Source organism: Tauraco erythrolophus, chromosome 10 (assembly GCF_009769465.1).
Source record: "Tauraco erythrolophus isolate bTauEry1 chromosome 10, bTauEry1.pri, whole genome shotgun sequence".
Taxonomy (NCBI): domain Eukaryota; kingdom Metazoa; phylum Chordata; class Aves; order Musophagiformes; family Musophagidae; genus Tauraco; species Tauraco erythrolophus.
The window spans coordinates 32418414-32437577 of record NC_141474.1 but is presented as its reverse complement, the minus strand read 5'-3'; the positions used below and the strand labels follow the sequence as shown (position 1 = coordinate 32437577).

Below are 19164 nucleotides of genomic sequence, written 5' to 3'. Positions count from 1 at the left end.
AGTAAGTAATGGTTGATATGAATTGCTCTTATATGACTGCATTATACTCTTTATGTTGCCACTTTTGGTACCTGAAAAGCTTCTCTCGTCTGCTTACTGTCCTAAAGTACACTGCAGGGAATGGGATAAAGAACAAAGCTGGATTTGCAGAAAATAATCCGTCTCAGTATATTACCCTTTACTAACAGAATGATTGTTGTAAAAGAGAAATAAACACAGCCAGTGTGCTGTGGAAGAAGAATACTGAAGAGGAATGTCCAAAAAGAACAAAGAATGAATTCTGGAACAAGATTTTTCCAGGATGATGACACTTAAAGAATCCATGGATGGATTCAGAGGGATTTTTCCTGAAAGTCTCTAAGACTTGGTTTGTGAACAAGCATAAAATAGAAGATACTTCTAAATGGTGTTGCAGAAGAACAGTTTTTGCTTAATCTGTTAGGAATCACGATGATAAGAAACTGTGTTACTTCTTTACGGAGTTAGTAAAGACATCTCCTTCCAAACAAACAAAATTTGGGAACTGTAATCGTTCTATTTGGTCTTTCAAATGCTGGCTGTCTCTGAATGTTCTTCTCACATAGCTGATGGATATCGCCTGGTGCACAGAAAAAGTCTTGTTAAAACAGACTGTAGATGAGATTTAAACAAGACCTCACTAGTGACACATTTCCTCTCTCAACCACACGAAACTCCAAAATACAGAAGGTCTAAACAGGGGCAGAAAAAGGCATACAATGATCTTAAAAAATACGTGTGAGGTAAAACATAACCATATACAGAACGGCCTATTAACCAATCAATCAACAACTCAAATCTAAAAGGCTGAACTTCTAAAAGATAGGAATTCAGTCAGCTGATGTGCACTGAATGTAACGTTAATGGAACATTCATATTATTCATACTTGCATCATCAATTATCAGGGTTTTTAAAAGAAGGCATATTTGCCAGATAGCTCAGATCCAAATTTCAAGGGAAATCTGTATAGAACTTGGATGCCTAAATAACTTCTGAGGATCTAGATGTGTGTCTAAGGGTAATAAATAATTTTTATGAGATTAACCACAACAAATCAAACGACAATAAGTAGATTTAACAAAGCATAAATAACCAAGAAGTGCAATTCTGACCTCACTTCAACTTAGTGTGATTCTGCTACTTCACACCACATCACCTGGACTGTGCAGACAAAGAGGCTCCTCCTGGTTTACGCTGCCCTCAGTAAAACCACACTAATGCCAAAGAGACATTTCAAAATAATTCCTAGTGTGAATCGCTAATACGTCTTTTTGTGCTTAACCATTTGACCAATTCCTTATTAATCTTCTCTAAATGAGACAAAATATCATAGCAGAAAGAAACATGTCACAATCATTCATTCCCACTTCTATATCTTCCAAAGAGGTTTGTAAGAAGGTTCATTCGTTTGTGTATATGACTACACCCAAGTGAGTTCCTTTTCAAACGTGAACAGAGTATTGCATTTAGTTTTCTAGGCTAAATGCAAATGCATCTTTCCAACAAAAATGTGTAAGCACATCTAGACCCAGAGGACATCTCTTTTACTTGGAAAGGCAGTCAGAAGAGTATTGTGAAGAAAACCAGCCAAAGCATTGCAGGAACCGACTTCAAAGGAGTCCTCTAACAAGGCGGTTCTTCAGCACACTGACACCAGCGGCACGAGCACTAAATGACTGGTGGGAACAAAGCCATAGAGCTGGGAGACAGGCGTGGTTCGGAAGTGAGCGATGGGTCCCTATCTCCAGCAGTTAGACTCAATCGATGTTAGGCATTGACACAAGCAGAAGACACTCTCCATGACATATTCTGTCCCTTTCCCCGCCCTCTTCCAAGAAAACCCCCAAGCCCCCAGAAACCAGCGTTTCCACCTTAGGCGCTGTTGAACGATGGTCGGGAGTTTTACCGAACAGCTCAACCTAGCAAAACCAAAGACAGGTCTTGACAACTGAAACCTCCTGGTTATCAAGCTTCTGAAGCACAGCCTCTCACTGGGTGGGTCACGGGTGGCGAGGACTTTCCGTGGAAAGGTGCTGGGACGGGCACTGGGTGCCATGGCTAACGTTTAAGCTGCCTGGGGGCTCTTGGGTTAAGCCTCACCTCTGGGTCCTGTAATGACAGGTCGATGGTGCTGTGTGAAAGCCGTTCCAAGGGAGGAGGTCTGCGAAGGCGAGGGACTGCTGAAACCAGACTTCTCTGACTTCTTTAATGTAGTTGGCGATGGCATTCCTGGCAAGAATGATTGATAAGTGCAATTTAATAATGCTAGGTCATGGAACGACAGCCTATGCATTGTGAAAGTGGGTGCAGAAGCAGCTAGATAAACTTAAAGGACAAATGAAACGGAAAACAACAGCAAGCTGAAAGCTCACTTTTATTTGTGGTCTTTTTTGAGGCAGAAGCAGCCACGGTTTGCTCTGAGCAATGAGTACTAAAAGGCAGCCATATTTTTCTTTTAAATCTGAAATATGGATAAGATGCAGCTTATTATTGCTACTGAAACCTACTCTGCTTTATTTTTAGAAATCTGTAATAGCTGGAGCATTTGGATTTTTACAGGCTTTTTATGAGTTCTGTCTTTCACTCATGGTTTAGTAGATTATTGCAAATGGATCTTTCAAATGTGCTGCACGACTCAAGGCACAACTAGAGAATGAAGTTTTCTGAGTTCAAACTCTGCCTGTCCTTACTCTGTTGACTTCAAAGGTATTTGAAAGTAACATATTTATGTGCTACCCTTTTGCTTTCAAATTTTTTTAAAGGGTGAATGGTATTTGTGTCTTTATATTAGAAGCCACACTGGAATTATTTCAGAGTTGTTATTATGCCCTTGAACTATATCAAAGGCTTCCAATGAAAATCAGAGTTAAGTTGCCATTGGGTGAAATGGCAGAAATGGTACAATGCTAATATAACCGGTTTGTTATACTCTGTAAGAATAACTCCTGTTGATATCATACCAAGTCCGTGGGACCAAAGAAATCAGTGGAATGAATATATTGCAATAGGCTCTTAAAATCTGAGTCTTTTCTGCATGTCATTTATGCTTGGATAAAAGAATATTACAGCATATAGATGAAGAATGTGTATGTGTCTCTGCATTATTCTCTATATTTTTAAAGATTTAGAGGCATATGGGTATTCTGATTACCTGTACATACTCTGAAAACACATAATTTCCAGTATATACAGTACATTAGACATTTTGCTTATCCATAGGGATATAGCAAAACAAAGGTGCAGAACAGTTGAGGTTTAAGGCACAAAAGCAAAATATCAGATAATGTGGAAGCTGAACTTCCACTGGCAAAGTCATTCAACCTTATTTCCAACTCTATATTTTATAGAATTTAATTGTTAAAAAGCAAAGAGAGGCCTGGACAATATTATCTCAGGACAATATTATTAACTTTATATTTAATAATACTAGTTTTATAGTCCCTGGGATGTTGATTGCAATATGCAGGAGCCTTCTTGTACTTTATATGCTGCACTGCTGGGTTCTTAATGGTTTCAGTGAGGTTTTGCAGTTTAGATTTCAGAAAGTTAAATACAGTAAGGGAGCGGTTAGAGTTCCAGGGTTGTACTTGTAGCTTTCTGTCTCGAAACTGTTTGCTGCAAGGGTTTGCTGCTGTGGTGGCTTTTTCCTCGTAGCAAGAAAGATAACATACTTAATCTTTTAAAAAGCAAAGTTTCAAACTGACTATTGTGCAAGAAAAATACTGTTGGGTTTTTTTTTTTTCATATTGGTCTTAAGGACTTTGGAGTAGGGACAAAAGCAAAAAGCGTTGGTTCAGTTTGGGGGTAGGAGAGAAAAGGAAACTGAACTAAGGTATTTCAATGAAATATCCCAACGCAGTCTGCTGAATTTCTGCTCAAATGGCACGTTGGGATGTAACTTAGTTATTGCTCTGTCCTTGAGTGTCCATATTCAGGACAAGGACACACGAAGTATCGGTGCTGTGGACCCAGATTTCCTTATGATAGAGGAACTGGGGGTGGGAACACCGAAGGAGCGTCAATCCCATCCCTAAACACAAAGTCAAGGCTCAGTGGCAATATTTGTGCTCAGAGGGGTAGAGGAACTACGCTGCTGGCAGCAAGGCCTTGGGTACATCTCCTCTGTGCTGGGCTGTGGAAGGGGCTAGGTTTCCCCACCAGGGCAGGTTTTAACATAGTAGGCTCCATCTCTCTAAGTGCAAAATATCATGGATGGAACACGAAACTATTTCTGCACAGGGTTTATTGCAGTAAAATACACCCACTTGTGAGCTGCTCGAACTGCAAGGTCGTGCAGCACCCTTGGGTGGAGGCACAAGGCCCCGCACGCCGCTGATGGCTGTGCAGCCCGGCAGCAGAGATCCAGGAGGACAGAGGAGTACCTGTCCCTGGGCACACAACGGAGGTCGTGGAAGGAGTAAGACCTCTAAATCTGTGTGCCGTATGGTCCAGCTGGCTCATGAACTCCCTGGTTTCCCGCGTATCCTCTAGCTGCACACCCTCTTCAGGGTTATGGGAAAGATGGCAAAGCTTCTGAGAAAAGTGAAGAAGCTATTCTTGTACCCTGTGCTAAAAAACCTGCTTGGCTCCTCGAAACCGTGGCAGGGGGAAGGGGCAGAGAGAGCAGTGGAATATGGTTTGAAGCTGTTGGAAGTTCGTGTGCTTGTGTCCAAACACTGGAACTTGAGGAGCTACGATGAAGCTGATGAACGACCTTGCACTGTGGCAATGCTGAGCAGTGTCACATTCATATCGGGATGGATTTTGTAAGGTCGAGGCAGCTGTTTTCATGTGAAAATAGAGATTTTTAATGTAACACTATGTTGTAAAATTGAGTAGAAGGACAAATTGAAGCACTGATAATTGGTTCCTATTTTTGTCATATTTGTTATCATCGTTCTGATTGCCATTATTATCACTACTTTGTTTTGTTGTTTTTTTTTTTTTATTTATTTCAGGGTATTCTGAAATGTATGGGTTTGGAACAGTCCAACTCTACCATGTTTTTATTTTGTTTGAAGTTTGTAATGACACATTTTATTTTGAGTGATCATATCCATCAGATCTCAAGAAAAAAATGGCTGCTTCCTAGTTCAGAAGAATATGCAAACAGGAGCTTAATTACATCACTTAATATTGACCAAGACAGAGAATAAGATGAGCTTGCCAGCTCATTTCCAAAGCATGTTTTGTCCTTTAAGAGGGAAGGGTATGACAGAAAGTTAGGCAGTGCAAAGCAATTAGCATCATTCACATTTTATGTTGCGCTAGCATGGTGCTCTAGCAGCAAAATTCAAACATTCTTTGAATGGGTTAATAAAAGAAGAAATACAGTCGGCATGCAAGAAAAAGGTTTCCAAGAACAAGCCAAAATATGTCCCATTCTTCTAAATTTATCACAGCCATGTCACATTATCCTTGAGACTGCCAGGAACGTCAATTTTTTTGCAATTTAAAAAAAATATCTCATTTAGCACCATATGTTTGGTTAATGTGCCTGATATATCCTGCGTATTCTTTAGTCCATCCATTCCTAATACTCATTTTCTTTTTTTCCCCCGTTCCTAAGCCATATGTTACAATGCTGGTCATTCTATCGAAGCTCCTTTCAGGAGCTGAGAGCGAGGGAACTCAGGTTTAATCACCCAGAAAAATTTAAATCTGATACTCCAAGTCCCACTCTTAGGTAAGCAGTCTCAACACTTGAGTTAGCGTTGTAGGTGCCCGGTGCCTATGAAAATCTGGCCACCTATGAGGTGGCGTGGTGTGTATTAACAACTGTGAGGCAGGAACTAAGATAAATGACTAAATGTGGAACTAGGTGTTTAATTTTTGGCACCCACGTTTGAGACTCTTGGCTATTATTGAAGGTCTTCGGTTTCATACCGAATGAGTTTTAACACATGCAGTGATCCCCAGTCCGCAGCTTCCCCTCCTGTGTTGCTCAGGGATGCAGGAAATTAAAAAGTTAGAAGTGAAGCCACCCCGGGCAGAGCCCAGGGAGGATGCTGCTGCCTCGCACGGCTTTCCTCAGCATTGCTCCCAAGAGCTAAGGAATATTGGGGACCGCTGCACTGAAGACCAGATTTCAGCACTTCCCATGGCCCCAAGGAAGGGGCAGTGCCAACTCCTAAGGACACCTCTGAGTTCCGACTCTCCTCTGCCTCCTCTCCTGTGCAGGGCAGCAACAAACTACGATATCCCCCACCCCGTCTCAGCTGCGCTGGCCGGTGAATAGGGAATGGAGCCAAGGATCCTCCCCGTTCCCTGCCTCTTTCTATCCATCTGCTCTGAGCAAGGAATAAACAAGAACAGCCAGAACACAACGGCTGGGTAACCCAGGTGGGGTTTAAAAGTGTTTCTTACTATTCTGTGTACAGGACTGTTGTCCAAATCACAGTCACACCTGGCACTTTTAGGAAACGCGGATTTCATCATTCAGGTCTGAGTCTCCTCTGAATGTTATTTAGAGTGCAAGAGAAGAAAATCAGACTTAGTCTATTTTCATCTTACAGCAGCTTTTAACTACAGAATAGATGGAAAAGTTAATTGCTAAATAAAAAAGAAAATAAAGGGATTTGTGGCGTAAAACACAGATGGAAGTCTGAGTGGGGTGTTACTTTAACTTACTGTACTCATGTTCACGTGATTGTATAAGTATATGTACGCCAAACATATATGGTCTTAGCCTGCTCCCATTAACACGAATCCGTTTTTTTCGCTGGGCGGAGGGAACCAGATCAAAGACCATGATGGTGCTAAATGGAACAAGATGTGTACTTTCGTATTTTTTTCCAAAAGGAAATATTAATTTGACATTGGTTTTTCAGTTGAAAAGAATTTTAATTGCAGTACACAATAAGCAGAAAATTCAGACAACAATAATCTTGAAACTGTTAGCAGCATTATATTTCTATCAAGGAATTTGTGTGCCTTTTCAACATTAGAGCTTTCTGAATTTTCATTAATTTGGCATTTCCCTAAACACACAAGTTATTTTGTTCATTCCACATCATGCATCACACCCTTCTGCTCAATGCATAATGCAAGCGTAAATGGGATCCTTGTCCTTGAGAGACTCTGGTTACTGGAGCCATTGCACGGATGTTGAAGTCCCGCAGTAAGACTTTCCAAAACTCTGCACTTCGCAAACCTCCAGCCCAAGTTTTATCAGTGAATGCACAGGAATACTTCGTGTTCCTCATCTTCTAAGGGGTGATGGTTTTAATTCCTCTACCTCCTTATGTTTGCCAGTACTAGAAACGCACCACATAAGAGTCTTCCTTGAGTACAGCTAAAGATCTTCAAATTTTCATGTATGAGGCTGATATATATTTAAATGGACCAGAAAATGATGTGTGAGAATTGAATGCACAAATCCTTCCCAGAACAAATAAATATCTATGAACCTATTTGCCATATACCTATGCACCCTACTAACAGAGGCACTGAAATTAGGATTAACTTTGATGGAGTGAATGGAGTCACCGCAGAGCAAGAGGAGAACATTTCCCTTTCTTTCCAAATCTATAGCTATATCTGGATCTATATCCATATATCCATCCAATTTTACTTGATTAATTACTAACATTATTCTGACTGCACACGTCTTAAACAATAACTCCGTCTCAAGTTAGCCACATTGGTGGACCAGCTAATATTCACCTCCAATATTTACCCCAATATTCCCAGTAGCTCTCTGCCTCTAGGCTCTTGATGGAGATTTCATAACAAAAGCTATGAATGAAAAATGTTTTCGACCTTCATTCTCAAGGGGTGCTATGAAAAGGAATCATGGAAGCTCAGACATTACCAGGTGAACCAGGAACTCAACAACATGCAGAACAAATAGATGATGCAGAAAAACGAGTCGGCTGTTGAAGAAAAAACTGGTATGGGGAAGAATTTTTCAAGGAATTTTCATCCTTCTGTGCAAATTATTCCAGCAATTTCACTGAAATCTGTATCAACAGAAATGCTGATCAGCTGCTTTTTATTTCCTGGGGAATTCTTAATTTCAAGCTGCTTGAAATTTTGATGGCTACCCTACTGTCAATCATAGTAAGGCTGTTCCACTTAGCGCTGAGCAAACTTTATTTGTCGTCAGCTGAGATACGATCACACTAACTGCCATCCATCAGTTTACTGTATCAGTTGCTCCAGTACACACAAAAGACAACGCAGATGGATATTCACTCATCCTAATGAAGTGCTCTTTAGTTTCTACGTTCTGAATGGCTACTCGCTCCCCTGGTCGCGTTGAGTTACCATGACCAATGACCAACTACCTGCCAGCGAGTACCTCGCTTCACAAGACTAAATCCAGCTTAATAACCAGTGATTTCACAGAAGAAAAAATGAAAGCTCCCCCTCTATCCACTTATCAAACTACTGCATATGCATCACCAACACACACAACCGGTTTCCTCAGAACTCGACATCTGACAGATCATCAGGAAAACAGAGCTAATCTATCCATACCCATCAACATCGTATCATAGGTGACTGCCAGATACTTAAGAAGCTATCCAAAAGAAATGTCACAACTCTTTTTCAAGACACTACAAAAGAAATGTTCCAAATAAAATAAAGGAAATGCACGTACGAGTAAATGAGCCAAAGAACTTAATAAAAAGAGATTGATTAAAATGAGGACCAGAATGTTCAAAAAGGACTGAGAGAGAGAGAGAGAGGTGCCAAAGGCGCATTAAATGGATTCAATGGCTTTAGGTTTTAAATGCTTTTGGACTCCTCAGCAATTTTTAGCCAAAAATGATAATTCAAGTTAGAATCAAAATTCTGATGTCACTTAGGAAAAAGAAGGTTGAAATTTCTCCTTTGTAAATGAGCACTGCACTATTTACAAAGAGGAAATATCAGTTTATACCAGTGGAAAATCTTGTCTGCAGGATTTTAAAACTGAGCAATACAAGATTCATCATTATTTTAAAACCCTACCCCATTAAAATCTGCCTTAAATGTTCCCATAAAGTGTATTAAAGAGAATCTATTTGCATCTATGTTTACAGCATCATCTGGATTGTTTTAGATCTCTTAAGTTAGCCTTCATTCCTGCTTTGTTGGCCTGAGTGGTTCTTTCAATAACTAATAAACTGGTATCCAACATTTACCAATTTCTTCAAAATATAACTTCATGAGTTTTATATTTGAAAACTTTAATGAGAAATGTAATAAACAGCAAGATAATTTCCCCTTTGATTTAATGTTAGTTTCGGTATCGTTTTGCATTGTATAAGTATCGATTGTAATAAGAATTAAAAAAAAAATAATTCTAATGACGTCTTTAGACATCTCGTCATTTAAAATTCATGACTACATTTGCTTCATTTCAAATGTTGTTTGAGAGTTTTTCAGCATACTTGGCAGATTAGATAGAGCAGCAGGGACAAACTGCAGCCATCCATAGGAGAATATACCTTTATGTGGGTGCTTTGGGGATGGAACATCTATAGCTGTAAGGCAAAAAATGCCATCATAAATTTGGATGGCATTTACAAAGCCCTCTAAAAAGTCTTTGCATATGATTATAGCTGAGGTATGATATTTTTGCAAGTAAAAGACCCAGAATAGATTTATGTTTCAACTATATCTTCCTGAGATGCATATGGATGCTAAATTGCAAGTGATACTAAAGGGAATTTTAGTAACTGAAGAAGATGGAGTCAAATTTTCTTTTTTTTTTTTTTTTCCTCAAAAATCATTTGCTCATTATTTGCATGCCATCAAAAGATCATTGGCTATCCAGGCTATATATAAAAATGATGGCTGCTAAACGCCAAAGGCATGGGATGGAGATGGGTAAGTATGCAGATTTTTTCGACCTGTGACCTCAGTTACTGCATGGTAATGTTTTTAAATGACTTTTATGATGACAAGACTAAGTTTGGTGTTAATATTGGTTTTGAAGACTTAATCGGTACACACTGCCACTGAACGTATGTTTTAATTAATAAAAGAGCTGTGGTCAGGATTGAAAATAGCTCAGGTAATTTACCATGTACTGAAAGTCACCTGATTTCTGCACAATTTGAGGTGAAGAGTTTATACGTTATTCCAAAGAAAGAAAGGAGTTGCAAGCTGAATTCAAGTGCATCATACCAAACGGAAATGGATTTATAATTTGACAGGTCAAGAGTGTACTCATGGAACTGTTATGTATTGCTATCCAGTGGTTCTTGGGATTTTTACCATAGGACTGCCTAGGTTTGACAGTTGCAGGGCTGAACACTCATCTCATTTCTCCGGAACACAAAAAAGAATTTGTAGCTGACCTACAGCTGCCGTGCCCTTTTACTGGAAAGTGTCCATTGCCAGTTGTACGCTGGTGAGCGCCCGCTGGAATGGCACTGCGGACCCGCCACCAGCACCTCCCGGGGAGGGCTTGGCAGCTCCTGGGCAGCAGAGACTTAAACCGCTTTCCAACAGATCAGCTCCCAGGCAGGTGATGATATCAGATAGGTGAAATCAGCCTCATTTTTCTGCATTCCCAATGGCGTTAGAATTCTGGGAGGAACAAAGCATCCCCCTGGAAAAAATAAAATCTTCCACTGCAGAGAAGGCAGAGCACAGCAGTTTGGCTTTGGCTTCATTTCCAGAGGAGCTGGGTAGGACCATGCTGCCTGCAGGTCTGCCACTGTGCCCACCACCTCTCTCATCTGCTGAGCAATTTAAAACATATCCGACAGAGAGGCAGAGGGCTTGCAGGGAGAAAGTCCCTGCAAGTTTCATGAAAACAGGCATGGGAAGGGCAAAGGTAACATGTAAGTGCTCCCCTCCAGCGCCATCACGCTGGCAAAGTGCTTGGCACGAGCTCTCTCCTTACTAGACACCGGAGAACCCACACGAGAGGGACACCTGGTCCATCCCCCCCAACCAACACAAAATGTCTATACACCGAGAACAAGAGCATTGGCATTGTTTGAATAAGCACACCCACCATGTAGTGCTCCGCGGTGTTCGGGGTTTCTTAGATATCCTGATTTTATAAAAGAAAGTAAAAGAAGAAAAAAGAAACAAGGTGAGAGAGAACACTATCATATTTTGTAGCAAGCAGGATACTGTGTGAAATCTTGGCCCAGTGAAGTGATAAAGGGGAAGCTTTCAGTTTGCTTAAGGGAAAACTTACGAGCAAATAGTAAAATTACCGAAATACCACATTGCAGAAAATGTGTGCTTTTAGGTTCAATTAAGCTGTAAAAAGGAAAATGGCACTTTAGCTTACGAAAATGAAGGGACAGAGGGAGCAATCAGAAGTAACTTTACAAGATTTGTTTGCATGAGGATGCTGCTTCACTGGACCAAGAAAGCTACAGTATGGGACAGGATTTTTGTTTTATTAGACACTTTGCTAGATAGCTTCATCGAACCTCAGAAACTGCTGCTCTGGCATTATGAAATAATCCTACGTCACTTGGTCTCATGAGCTTAGGAACACAGGAAAATAGCCATGCCAAATCAGATTACAGGGATCCACCTAGCCCAGGATCCTCTCTCTGACAGAGGTGACTACTGGATGCCTAGAAAAGAGTAAAAGACCGGGGAAAGCGTACAGTGATAATTCTCCAAAACACTCTCCCAGCCTCCAATGATTTGTGATTGAAGGACTTCTAGGACAAAGTTGATATCATGGTATTGAAGATACTCGAACCCAAATGCACAGATTCACACCCCCCTCCTCCCCTTTTGTTGGTTTTTTTTTTTTTGGATTTCTACCCCCATGAGATTTCTACTAGTCACACAAAAAAGGTTTCACAGTTTGGTGCTGGCAAGTCCAGTGTTCTTGCCTCTAACTCTGAATGAGCTAACAGCTCTCAAGCCCAATGATGTTATGTGTATAAGAGCATCCAACACTTTTTCCTACGTAAAAAAGTGACAGGTGTGCTGAGGTGCTCTAAGTGTATATACTCTGGGAGATTTTATATATTATTTTTTTTTTAAAAAAAGCAAGAATCTGGCTGTAAATTGATATTAACATTTTTCAGTATATGTGTAAAACACATGTTTCAGAAGAATAGAAGAGAGAAACTGTCACTCACTGGGAAGCTTTAGAGCTATCTGGCTCCCTGGGAAACTGCATGCAACTATTCTGGTGTCCAAGGGTTTGACCAGTGAGTTTCCTCTTCCTGCAAAGAATGAATGCAGAAGTAATAGAAAGCCTGAGGGGGAAGATTTTAGCAAATGGCTAAAGATACTCCTATTCTGCCCACTCCAGCAGGTAGGAAACAGGTGGTGGTGGTGGAAGAAAAAGGGTGGGAAAGGAGAAACGCCTACCTTGCCCTCCCAGCAGCTGGCACAGGGGAAGGGCAGGAGGCTAACCTAGGAGAGACTCGCACGCTCGCAGCTCAGCCCTCTGAAATCCCTTTGTGGTGCTGCATTGACACGCGACGATGCCGACAGGTCATCGCAGCCCCAGCGCTGCCACGCAACGTCGGGACGTTCTGCTCTGATTGTCTGGGGTCTTGCTGTGACTCTCTTTCACGACGGAGCGCACGGCTCGCCGGCGCTCGGCGACTGGAACTTCGCACACTGGGATGGCGTAGCTTCAGGAACGCTGCGACCAGTAACGTAAAAATCCCGTATGCCCAGACGGGAACGGGGACTTCTTATGCATCGTGCTTATTTTACTATCCACTTTTCAGGGGAGTTTTTCTGAAGCTTTAATTTTCTAATCGAATCGGTGCCTACATGTGAAATTTTTAATAAAAATAGGGGCCAAAAAAAAAAAAAAAAAAAGCTTATCGTTTCATTTTTGATGGCATATTGACTTTGTAAGAGTCTAAACGCAGGAGTGATATATTAGGGAGCCCCCATAACTTTACTTAAAGGAAAAATTAGAAAGTGATCGAAAAGTTTTATAGAGGAGAGCAGAAATATAATTTTAAGCCTCTTAAAATTGCCTGAACTGTGAAATCAAGTAATGAACACTAGAAAAGGATCTGTCAGCTGGAATCAAAGCTTAGACTCGTCAGCGTTTTCTTCCTAAACCTTATTACGGCAAAGATTTTTCATCTCTGCACCCTGTTCGTCCCAACAAATAAACTGACTTGACCTCCACCTGTTACTCGGTGACGTTCCCTGTCATCTTTGACTAAACCCTATTCTTTCCCTTCAAAGCCCTCTGCACCACTGAGAAGGTGGGAAGACACAGCTGTGCACTGATTCAAGTTGATACCAGTTCATAACCAGACAGCATTTCACAGTACAAATTACGACCAACGGAGGAGAAAAAAAAAAAAAAAAAATATGTAGTGCCAATGAATTCTGGAAGGGGGCAACATTTTTCATCAATTTAACAATGAGATTTTCATAGAAAGAAGTTCTTTTTTTTTTTTTCTGTGTGATATTATGAGCTAGCATTTGAGGCAAGAAACATTTTGCTTATGCCGTAACAATGAACCTGTGCTAACACCACATCAGAAGATTTGAAGAACATAATGGAAGCTATTTGTGTTTCTTTTATATTTCATAAGTTGAATGCATTAACTGTTTCCAAGAGGTTCAGCTCCAAATGCGTGTAGGTTTCTACACTTAGAAACAAGTCAGGGCTACATAATGCAACATTGCTAAATAAATACAAAAATAAAAATATTATGGAACACAGGACAGCAAGATATGTCATGAGGAAAACCGTACAGCTATAGCAGTCATTTCTTCAAACACATCATCATGACAAAACCATGTAAGAAGCTTGTAAGAAGCTAAATACAAAGACATATCAGAAAAAGCCATTTCATATAAAGTTGGACTTCTCTGGGTGATTAATGCTACGTTCAACAAAGGAGACAGTGTCTGTCTAATTACATTAAATACTTATCTTCTAGGGATTGGCAGGGTGTTTCTGCTCAATGTCACTTTTCATGACAATGTAATGATAGATCCGTTTACTTACCAGTGCCATTAGCAAAAATTGTACTGTTTTCTCAACTGCCCTCATATCACGAAAATATTTGATTAACACACTGTAGCTTATCTAATACTCTAAGCAACATATTCTGCATAGTTTTCTCTCTATTAAAAGAACAAGATTACAGCTTGTAAAATTTTTATTGCACTCACACAAAAATAAATGAATAATGTGTGATATAGTTCAAGTATCTTACTGGTTCACGAAACAGGTTTATTTGATTTAAAATATTAACTTGTACTTAAAATATTGAGATTTTGGGGGAAATAAGCAAACAAACAAAGTCAGTACTCTGAGGCACTACTTCCCATCCAGTCTTTAGTTATTATTTCCTTTTCATTTCAGCACATCTTTTGAAACTTTTAATACCTTAGGGGAAAAAAAAAAAAAAAGCTTTCATTCCTTTGCTGAAAAATAGATATGGCCATCTCCCAAGTCTTTAAAATTCACCGCATCGTGAACTGACTCTTCGGAGTCATGCTACTGTGCCAACATACAAAGAACAATAAACCTCTGGAAGAATGTACCCAGCAAAGGCAGTTTATATAGTAACAAGATAATTTCATAAACCTATATTGAAGAGAAAGGCTGTGATGTAACATTCTAGCAGTATATATATATATCAGCTACCTGATATTTACTAACAAGGTTAAACTACTATCTGTTTGTCTCAGCACTCTTCATAATTCACTTTTTAATGGATGGACAGGAAAAGTCAGCAGTGTATGGCAAAGATCATTTTAGAAACAGGACAAGACAGCTTACGGCAGTATCTATTTCAAAACACGCTCCGTCTTTCCATACGATGACATCGAAAGCCTATACTTAGCAACTACAATACTTCAAATCTACTCATAAATCCTTTGAGGAGTAGATTTGTGCTTCTAAGTAAAACAGCAAATTGGAAAAACAAAGAATCCTGAGGAGGAGGAGTCACCGTCAACTGGTACCACGTCTGGTGCATCAGTTCTCATCTTCTTGGTATCTTACGCCTGCGCAGGAGAAGGCACATGGGAAGAAGCTTCCTCCAGCGAGGAGTGAGGACACCAACCCCATTTTGTTACAGCTCCTCGCGCTGCCACGAAATGGCAGCAAGAACATGCCAAAATTGACTGGTATTAGGCATAACTCGACACAGCAACGCAGAATTAACCAAAACTGTCTTTTAAAATCCCTTGCGAGCGACTCTTGCGGGGAGAGGGTGACACCGCCGCCAACGGCCACGTATGGCTCTCCGAATTAATAACGGATTTAGGATATTCATTCCCTGAGCTGCGAGGGTTCGGGGTGTGTCCGCAATTATCTAGATATAAGTCTGACACACATTATCCTTCTATCAATGTCATTTCCCTTAGTAGCCAACAGATTATCAGCAGCTTTGTGATATTCCAGGTGTCAAAGAAGAATTAAAACCACAACAATTGCACAAACAAAGGGACAAAAGACGGGATACGTGTTTCTGAGCCCTGCATATCAATTTAATATGTGCAGCTGACAATGATGCAAATGTCCTCGGGAGAGAGGCAGCAAGATCCGTGCCCAAACATACACACACCACCGTCAGCAAGATGGCAGGGAACAGAAGCAGTAGGATTCCCAGCCCAGGACACATGCCTCAGCAGGCAAAGCAACCCAATGAAACAATCCTCTGGTTGGGGAGGATTTTGGAAGCACCTGATATGGAAAAGGGCCCTAAACAAGCCAGATGGTACTTTTAGCTGGCAGCAGAAAGTAGGAGACAGCCAAAAACATTACAGCATTTCCCCAAGAGGCCAGCAAATCGATTTTTAACCATTTTTTTTTAAAGTGACGTTATGAATATAAAAAATAATGTTTCTATGCATTTTTAAATCGCTAATTTTATGAATAACACACTTAAGAAGGCAACAACTGGAAGAGATGAGAAAGCAATGGATTTTGACTTTCCCAGGGTGGTTGTATATTTGACATCAGGTTTCCGTTCAGTCACTGCCACTGTTTGCTCTGAATTAAGTGCCAGTTTTTGTTCAGGGTTTTCCACATAAGGTTAAAGAGAAAAATCCTGCAAAAGTAGAGAAACAGCACTGTAAAATCACAAGAGCACAATAGTTCACAGGACACGGGAGAAATGTTTGTAAGACTGCTTTGTCCCTACTAAAACCTGTCCACCCCAAGTTATCGGGTTTCTAGATGATCATTTTTTAACAGAGGGCAAACAATTTATTTAATACCTATGAGTTCCCATTTGGCTGAGGATTCGCATAAGAAATACAGCTGTTTTGGGGATCTTTTAATTTTTAAAATCTCCAAATGGCCAGAATTTGCAATTCCACCTGGATGTCAGGACTCTTTTCAGGAATTAATTTGATGTCAGATGTCGAACCTTTACTTTGACAGTCAGAAGAAGCTCTTGCACAGCACGTTTAGATTAGATGTGGTCGAGCAGCTTCCACTCAAGGGATGGAAAAGAGAATGAGGTTGTAAGAACTGAAAGGGCAGAGGCAGGCAGAGGAATCATGGAACAAGTGGGAATGACCACGACTCTTTGCTTCAAAGATGCACCTCACACCTAGGATCGGCCAAGTTCAAGAAGACTCAGGATGATGCTTTACTTTCGTTTGGTGTTATTTTGGTTAACTGTAAAGGCAAGCCCTAAGTCAGGGTTAAATCTGGACTACATCCAAAGTGCTTTCTCCTGTTCGGAGCAAGGTAGTGCATTAGGGTACTGCATCACAGACAATACTCCTGGAGACAAATGTGGGCTGCTGTAATAAAATGGGATCTTACACTAAGTACAAAGAGAGATAATCCATAAATTTATATTTTTCAAATCTCATTGATTATAAATGCTTAGTTTAAAAAAAAAAAAGTATTTCCTTCTTATAGGTGGAACCTAAGACTTTGCCTCCAGCCCTTGATGATATAAAATAGTCCCATTCTTTTCAAGAGTACTGCTCTTGGACATGAGGACTGCAGTTACCATCTCATATTGCTGCCTTTTTGGGGTTCGAAGATCTCGCAAATCCCAGCGAGGCAAATGAAGACTATGCACAAAACAGTAAAACAGCCTATAATTTTCCAGCTAATTTTAGCAACAGGATCTCTTCTGTGATTCTTTTTGGTGTGTATCACACTGAAAATAGCAGCAACCATTGATGTAAGAGAACAGCAGAAAGGATGATCTCACTGGGGCTGCGGGCTGCACAAGAGCGGTGTGGGCAAGAAGAGGTGGAGGATGCTATGGATTACCTGCTCCCCTGGGCAAGGCACCAGCGAAATTAGAATGAAACTGTAGCCAGTATACACACCAGATGAAGACACTGCTGAACTTTAAGTTTTTGTGGAGCTGGAAAATTAAAGAAAATTGAGTACTTAAACAGCATCCCTTATTTAGGCTGCAGTGTCCTTATTACGGTCACGCCAGCAGGGCTCGGCTGTACGGGGCAGCACTGCGTTTGTGCCATATGGGTTACGGGTCAAGGTTACAGAGTACTCACTTTGGGTGAACAAGACAGCTGCTATCACAGCACATATACGTTCCTGGAGGTATAGGATGGCTCTGCAGCCACTCAGCAAAATTGTTACCTGAGCTAACAGGCTGCTAGACAGATTTCTCTGCTTTCTTATGCTCACTGCTGCGGTCAAAGTGTTGGGGCAGCACTTAACTTGAAAGAAAGTAACCAGGGAATGATTTATTCACTACTTCTGGCAGTGAAAAAAAAACCCCACTCTGAAGCATCAAGCAAAACGATCGGGCAACAGACAAAGGAAGTGGTTCCTCCTTACCCAGCACCGACTAAAGCTGGAGCTTGCTGCCACGGGATGTTGCGGAGGCCGAAATAAAGAATGGGTTAAAAATATCCGAGCGCATCTCCGAAAGAAAAGTCCGCTGAAGGTTGTCAAACACAAAGACGCAAAGAGAGGCTCTGGCTCATGAAGCCAAGCTGTTTGCTGCCAAAATCTGAGAGGCTGTACTCTGAAAAGCATCACTGGATGCCTGTCCTGCCGTTGTATTCTCTCCTTAAGTGTCCACTACCAGTCCTTGTCAGAGGGAGCATACTGGGCAAGGTGAGCCTCCAGTCTAGCTGAGAAGAGCAATTTTTTCCTCTCTGTGGGTAGATCCACAGTTTTTGTAGGCTGGAATGTGCGGCACCTGGCAGCTGAGCAACAGGAAAATTGCAGTAGGTATCCAGCTCAACGAAATTAAGATCTCAGGGTCGCTCCTCGCTTTGTTCAGAACCAGGGGAACATCTAGAGTCGGTGTGGCAGACACAGTGTGGGAAAGGAAACGGAAAAAAGAGATGTAATACGGTCTGCTTCCTGTTCCCAGTCCTGTTCCATCTTCTCTCTGTCCCCTAACACCTCTCACTGCACATTTTAACTTTGGGCGAAAACATTTCCTTTAAAATAAAGCCTGTTTTCTCCTCTAAAGCACAGATCAAAACGTGTGCACGGAGTACAGTAGCCGCACTGTGTGCTACGCAGTGGAGTGATGGTTGTACTGGGAATGTTAATAAACAGTGCCGAGAGCAGAACTTCTGCATGAAAAAGGGTGTATGTTACATCTCTCCCCCTCTCCCCTGTCTCATGCAATATTTACACAGCTGTGCTTTGTAAAATGTGTAGGGGAGGTTTTTATTATTATTTTTTTGTAATTTATTTACCTAAGATAGCCCAGCATCTGTTTTGCGGTGAGCTTCCTTCACAAAGTTTCACAGTTGCCTTGACTGATGCGAAAGGAGGTCATGGTCCCTACTCAGTGATCCTAGAACCATTCGTTTCAACCACTTAGCCATTCTATTTGGCTAATTTGTGTCCTGTTCTGCATTTCTGGTTTGTCCTCTACTTGGAAACGTGCATCCCTTGGGGAACAGATCTGGCTAGGTGAGTATTTTAGTTATCTGTTTTATAAAATGCAGAAGTGCACAGGAATTTCCAGTAACATGCATCATTTACTGGCTCTCAATATGTACTGTATATTGGCTCTGAAGACCACTAATATTTTCCAGCTGCCTCCGAAAAAAAAAGAGTTCAATGCAGTCTTTGCAGTGGGTCCTTTCCCATTACTCCCTTACACAGGTGATGAAGACTTTTCCTGTGTCCTGAAGAATTAATAAGCCTGAACATTTCTGTACCAGTAGCATACCACAGGAGATAAAATATTGCTTCTGCTTCCCAAACACATTAGAAAAAGCAAGTCTGCTGATCTCGACTGCTAAGACAGCACATGAAAGGAATGCAG

At 41.0% G+C, this 19164-nt stretch overlaps 1 protein-coding gene across 2 annotated transcripts in view; it reads right to left on the bottom strand.

Moving 5' to 3' along the window:
- NFIA (nuclear factor I A) overlaps positions 1-19164 on the bottom strand; it is a 247803-nt gene that overhangs the window by 44427 nt on the left and 184212 nt on the right. Inside the window, exon 7 of one of the 2 annotated variants that reach the window (XM_086617088.1) lies at positions 2120-2248. The exons of the other annotated variant lie outside the window; for it this stretch is intronic. Within the exon in view, the coding sequence (XP_086473214.1) occupies positions 2120-2248 (129 nt within the window). The remainder of the gene's footprint in view (positions 1-2119; positions 2249-19164) is intronic. 2 annotated transcript variants of the gene reach the window in all.